Below are 7,060 nucleotides of genomic sequence, written 5' to 3'. Positions count from 1 at the left end.
TGTGTAATTGAATCTGTAATTGAAAGGGGCATGTTCAAAATAATAGCAGTGTTGTGTTCAATTAGTGAGGTGATTGATTCTGTGAAGAAACAGGTGTCAATTATGGCCCATATTGAAGGAAGGAAGCAAATGTTGTGCATGCTGGTTATAGTGCATTTCACACTGAAATACTCAGCAAAATGGGTCGTTCCAGACATTGCTCTGAGGAACAGCGGACTTTGATTAAGAAGTTGATTGGAGAGGGGAAAACATATAAAGAAGTGCAGAAAATGATAGGCTGCTCAGCCAAAATGATTTCAAATGCCTTGAAATGGCATCCAAAGCCTGAAAGACGTGGGAACAAATGGATCGAAGAATAACCAAAATGGCAAAGGCTCAACCAATGATCAGCTCCAGGAAAACCAAAGAAGACTTAAAGTCACCTGTGAGTACTGTTACGATCAGAAGAAGGCTATGTGAAGCAAAGCTATCAGCTAGAAGCCCCCGCAAAGTCCCACTGCTGAAAAAAAGACATGAATAGGTTGAAATTTGCCAAAGGACACATTGACTGGCCAAAGGAGAAATGGGGCAACATTATGTGGACTGATTAAACTAACTAACTAAAATTGTTCTTTTTGGGTTTAGGGGCAGCAGACAGTTTGTCCGACGACCCCCATGCACTGAATTCAAGCCACAGTACACTGTGAAGACAGTAAAGCATGGTGGTGCAAAAATCATGTTATGGGGTTTCTCATACTGTGGTGTTGGGCCTATTTATTGCATACCAGGGATCATGGATCAGTTTCAATACATCAAAACCTGAAGAGGTCATGTTGCCTTATGCTGAAGAGGAAAAGCCTTTGAAATGGGTCTTTCAACAAGACAATGACCCAAAACACACCAGTAAGCGAGCAAAGTCTTGGTTCCAGATGAACAAGATTGATGTTATGGAGTGGTCAGCCCAATCCCCAGACCTCAATCCCATAGAAAACTTGAGGGGTGACATCAAAAATGCTTTTTCTGAGGCAAAACCCAGTAATGCAGAGGAATTGTGGAATGTAGTTCAATGGTCCTGGGCTGGAATACCTTTTTTTTGGTCATGTTTTGATTTGGAATTGAATGTGCGGTATTCCCAATGCGTTGATATTATGGAATTAAAAGCTATTCTAAGGATTTTGAGCATTATTCACTTTTTTTAAACACACTGCTATTATTCTGAACACAACTGTACAAAGTGAGGAGAAAAGTCATTGTGAGATAGGTTGACAGCATGTATAAGCCTCTCAAGTTTGGCAGTCAAAACTACAGATCTCAGTTTACTGATATTTCTTAAGTGGAAAACAAGATCTGGTTTAGCATAATATGGTCACTTTTATTTTGGAAATTATATTCAAATTATACATTGGAATGTATAACAGCAGGTTATGTTTGACAGAGAGAGATATTAGAAGTGACTATAGCCAAATAATGCTAACACTGGAATTCATTCATAAACTCTTTCAACTGATTTGAATGTTTACTTGCTTATGTTGTCACACATATATAGACAAGCCCCCTCCTCAAATCTTCAGTAGCCACGTCTTTTACACTGACAGGGTGAACAACAGCAGGCTGATACAGCTCTCACCCACACCTCGGTTACCACATAGAGCTATTAGTAATTTCAGAAACTCCTAATTCAAGAGTTTCATGTGCCTAAGTCCAAATTGCAATTATGATGTGAAACCTTTGTCTTTCACATTACTGTCTGAATGTACAGTACATGCACTCTCACTCACTTTTTTGCCTTCATCAGCTTACACTTGTTATGACTTTTACTGGCACACTGACTTCACATCAATGTGGCCCATGTCAGAACAGCACGGCCCTATATATCACTAATGTGCCTGCTCTATATCTGTGGCTTCAGGTGCCATATCCTGTTCCTGGGGGGGGGGGGGGGGCTGACACTTTAATTGGATTGATGGTAGAAGAAGCACGACTGACCAAAAGATGTGTGTTGCAACTTAAGATACATGTTGCCTGTGGATTAACTCTGTAGGACGGAAGTTAAAGAAAAGTTAAAACCACAGGCTATCTGTAGTGAGTCTATCCCTCCTCCATAAATACAGTATTACAAACTAAGATACTGTGACCTGTGATCAATAGCTGTATTTGAGGTGGGTTTGTGTGTGTGTGTGTGTGTGTGGGGGGGGGGGGTGGGTTGTGGGATTGTGTTTGTGTTTGGGTCCTTGTGTGTGAGCTACTCCATGGCTGCAGCCCAAGAGTATCCTGTCAACAGGAACTCCTGGATTTGATATGCACCCGCCTCTGGCCACAGAGGGAAACTGATTTGTTTGTAGTGTGTGTTCAGTGGTTTTATCTCTTCTCTCACCCACAGATGTGCTCAGAGGCTCCACATGGATTTTCACCCAAAGTTTATAAAAAAAAAGAGGGCCTTTTTTTCTCCACTGAGGGAATGTAATTTTAATATTGGCATCTGCATTTAGATGTTTAACAGGAAGTCTGTGACAAATATAAAGCTAGAACATTTCTGCCAAATGCAGCTGATTATAAAAACATAGGAAAAACAGTTTTTTCTATTTCTTTAAAAAAAAATAGTAGTGCTTGACACCCTGGCACACTTAGGAGTTCAGTGGAAATCTAAAAACGCACTTCAGTGCAGCTTGTAATGTTGAGTATACTGCCGAACAGGTTAGATGAGTTTGTCAGGTGAGTGTTTCCTTGTTGGCTAGTCACAGGACCATTACAATTTATTACATTTAAAATTAGAAATGGGTATCATCTCTCTCTCCCCCCCCCCCCCAGTTTGACAAACTTTGGTTCAATTTGACACAACAACTGTTAAAAACAAATAATCATAATCTGCACAGTGACTTTTAGAACCATTGTGAGTTTAGTTTGTTCGTTATCTGTCAGTGGAAAGTGTTATTTTGTTGTGAGGCCAGTTTAAGTAGTTAGTAGTGTTGAAATGTTGCGCTCTCTCTCTCTTTCCTTTCACGGGGCTCAACTTGCAATCGAGGAGGAGCCGAGAGTCCTCCGGGGCTTCTCCTGGAACCTGCTCCTCAAATATAAAGCGCTCCCCCATCCACCAGGAAAGACTGAATCATAACTCACAAGGAGGAGCCGCTGCCTGAGCATATCTGTGCTTTCTCCTAAAAGCAGCACTGACATATGTAGCCTGTAGCTCTAGTAATCTAGTTAGTGTGAACACCGCGGGGTTTATTTAAAAAAAAAAAAGAAGAAAAAAAAGAGCAGTTTCTGTAGCTTTTTAATCAGCCTCCAGTGTATCTCCACAGAAAACGCAACTTGTCAGAGAGACAGTGAGAAGCGCATCTTAAGTTTGGAGAGGAGAGAGCGCGCAGATGGCCGCCCTCATCAGCGCGTACTCGTCATGGCCAGAGTCCTTCGAGTGTCCTCCAGGAGATGGGGACGTGCCCGACGGACATGGCCCGCACAGGACCCCCGTGGACAAGGCGCCGGAGCCGCGGATCAGACGGCCCATGAACGCGTTCATGGTGTGGGCCAAAGATGAGCGCAAACGGCTGGCCGTTCAAAATCCAGACCTGCACAATGCCGAGCTCAGCAAAATGTTGGGTGAGATTAAGTTATTTAAAGTTTAATTAATTATTATTTTTTTAATAGCCTATATTGTATTATTATTGTTATTATTAGTGCTACGTTTTAACCGTCCACACACACTTATAATTCCCCCAGGCCTCGGCTGTTTTACTAAAGTTTTAGGTTGTTTCCGACACCAAAATGATAAGTAAATTAAATTCTAAATAAACGGCTGAAGGTATTAAAGAAAAGACAACAAATCAATGTGTTTAATCGCAATTGGTCATAAATTAGACCAAGTAAATTACTCACGTATTTTCACAGCCATTTTAGTAATAGTCTATGAAGCTCGTCGCCAAAATCCCCTGCATTTAAAAGTTGATGTCTTTGTTAAACCGTAAAATTCGTTAAGACTATGGACAGAATGTATGAGTTTGCGTTGCATTTAGGCTACTTGGATTAGTGCTTAATGTTAAGCTCAAAATCTGGCACTCTGACACGGAAATCATCTTAAAGTCAGTTCCAGAAACATCATGCAAAATATGCTTTAATAAATAAAGATAAAATTGGCCCTTGTGTTTATCTTAAAATAGGATATTCATTACTTGAAGGAAATACCCTTAAAACAAATATAAACTTGAAAGGAAGCTAGTGAAAGTTTTAATATGCCGTAGATGTTTTTCTTTCATTTAAAAAAAAAGATACCTCGCACCTGATAAGTAAATGCCATAATGAGTTGTTTTAAAGTAAAGAAAGACTTATTTTATTATTCCTGTGAAGTATTTGTCATAGTGCTATTTATTTAATCTTTGTTTAATTTTGGAAAACATGTTGTATTCCCATTATTATCATTATTACCATTATTCACATTAATCTTAATTGTCTAATAAAGAAGTACATGCCTAAAACTGATTGAGAACATATGGATATTTTACAAGTTGTACAAATTGTTAGTGTGTGAGAAAATACATTCAATCATTTTAATATTGTATAGTTTTAACAGACTTTAAACATGAAATAAATTGAAAACTAATTTGTTGAAGCCTATGCTTTGTAGTTAAAATAAAAAATAAAAATCTGTCTTTCCTTCTTGCAGGAAAGTCATGGAAGGCCCTAACTCCCCCTGATAAGAGGCCCTATGTCGAGGAAGCAGAAAGGCTTCGGGTGCAGCACATGCAGGACTACCCCAACTATAAGTATCGGCCTCGCCGCAAGAAACAGCTGAAACGCATCTGCAAACGAGTGGACCCTGGCTTCCTCCTGAGCGGGCTGACCCCTGATCAGAACGCCCTGCCTGAACAGCGAGTCCTCTGTCACCCCCTCGGCAAAGACGAGGGCAGCCCTAATAGTATCAGAAGTGGGTTCTCCAGCCCCAGCCCTGCTCTGCCCAGCGTCAGAAGCTTCAGAGACCCAACCGGTTCCAACAGCAGCTTTGACACCTACCCCTACGGCCTGCCCACTCCCCCTGAGATGTCCCCATTAGATGCCATGGAACACGAGCATGTACCCCCCTCTTATTATTCAACATCTGGTAGCTCCTCCTGCTCTTCCTCCTGCCCAGATGAGCACAACCAGAATCAGACACACATGGGCAGCCCACCCCCTTACCACACTGACTACACTCAGACCCAAATCCACTGTGGGGGCGCACACATAGGTCACATCTCTCATATGTCCCAAACTGGTGGCGGTGGACTGATCCATGGTCCTCCGCTGTCTTACTACAGTACCTCATCTTTCCACCAGATTCACCATGGGCTCCACCAGGGCCACCTGGGTCAACTGTCCCCCCCACCAGAGACACAGGGTCACCTGGAGACACTAGACCAGCTGAGCCAGGCAGAGCTTCTGGGTGAGGTGGACCGCGATGAGTTTGACCAGTACCTGAACTCCACTGGGACCGGGTTCCATCCTGAGCAGGGCAGCAGTATGACCGTTACAGGACACATCCAGGTGGCGTCGGCCGCCACTGCTTCTGCCACTGCCTGTCCCACCAGCACCACAGAAACCAGCCTCATTTCTGTGCTAGCGGACGCAACGGCGGCCTACTACAACAATTATGGCATCTCATAAGCTTGGTCACGGCACCCGTTGCACTTCTGGCTAATCAGAGACACTACAGGGGTTAAAATGGGTGAAGAAATTTGGGATAATGTTGCACTTGGGTGCCAGTAAGGGAAAGATTTCTGTGCTCTCATCTGTAATTTTTAACATCCCGTATTAGCATCTATTAGCAACATCATCCCACCATGATTAAAACCTGAACTGATTACGGAGCAATATGATTGTCTGGAGCCGAGGAAAAAACAAAGAGCAATTGGAGGAATACGAAGAAAGGGAGATGGACACCTCAGGGATGCAGACACAAATACTACAGTATGCCACCTCCAGTTGTCATGACGTTTCTTAACCAGAAGAACAATCGTAAAGACTTGTTGTCCACTTGTAAATGTCACCAGTTACTGTTGCCACTGCGGCATGTACAGATGCTCTTTAGAAACTAATTTAAGTCCTTTGATGTTTCGCATAAATGCTAACTGTAATGCTATTATCAACGCTTTCCATTTAAATGTTTGTATTCTATGTTCTCGCTCTCATTAGCTTGGGAGTCTTACCTCAGTAGTTGTAATTGAATGAGGTTTTAGTTGGACATTTCTTATGCAAATTAACAAAATGGTGTATAATGAAGAAAAAAGGCGTTTATACTTCTTCTCAAGTACTTAATAATATATAATCATAACCTCTACGATGAAAATAATAATGTAACTATAACTGTATGCTGATTTAGGTTTGTGAAAGACAATAATTTAAAATAAAGTTCAATTTTTATATTAACGCAGTTGCTACTTAATGTGCCCACAGACAACATACCACAACAAAAGAATTATGGAGTATGAGGTATTGGTAATAACTGATACACTTAAAGCTATTGTGCAGTAGCAGATGAAACACATTTCTACTTATCTATACATACCATTTATTTAATTATTATAATCAGATTCCTGAATTAAAACAATAAAAGAAATAAGGACTCTACTACAAGTGTTCATACACAAATGGGAGAAAATGGTGTGTGCTATTTGTCCATCTTTGAATTGAGTGTCACGCCACATGTTCTTCTATTTATGGGCTCTGCTTAGCTGTTGTACTGCATGTGGTCCATTCTGACACCCACTCCCCTGCTTGCTTTTTCCACCCTCCATCACATCATCCTTCTCCATCCGTCTCCTCTCGCTTTCATTTCATCCTGGTTCAGAGGATTAGTGTAAAACAGGCACAGCCGCCTCCATCTCAACCGTCCTTTGTTTTCCCGGAGTCTTATTCTGGGTGCCATTCTTAGGCACTCCGGACCCCACGTCCACCCCCACCCCCCCACCCCCGTGTTCTATCTTGCTGATGCAGACCTTTCGTAATCTGTGCAGAATAAATAAAAAAAAAAAAATCCCAGGGCTTCGTTGAATGTTTTACACCCTTCTCATTTTTCTTTTTTTTTTTACCCCCCTCTCCTCGACACTCCTCT

At 41.7% G+C, this 7,060-nt stretch overlaps 1 protein-coding gene across 1 annotated transcript; it reads left to right on the top strand.

The window, feature by feature from the left end:
* The first annotated feature begins 2,972 nt into the window (after positions 1-2,972).
* On the top strand, positions 2,973-6,375 carry sox7 (SRY-box transcription factor 7). The gene is made up of 2 exons (XM_078275145.1): positions 2,973-3,576; positions 4,637-6,375. Exons 1-2 carry the CDS (start codon positions 3,345-3,347, stop codon positions 5,611-5,613), a joined length of 1,209 nt encoding a protein of 402 aa, XP_078131271.1. The 5' UTR covers positions 2,973-3,344; the 3' UTR covers positions 5,614-6,375.
* The last annotated feature ends 685 nt before the right edge of the window (positions 6,376-7,060 follow it).

This window comes from Sander vitreus, chromosome 18, assembly GCF_031162955.1.
Source record: "Sander vitreus isolate 19-12246 chromosome 18, sanVit1, whole genome shotgun sequence".
Lineage (NCBI taxonomy): Eukaryota > Metazoa > Chordata > Actinopteri > Perciformes > Percidae > Sander > Sander vitreus.
The sequence above is the reverse complement of the archived record's forward strand: the minus strand, read 5'-3'. Positions and strand labels throughout refer to the sequence as shown.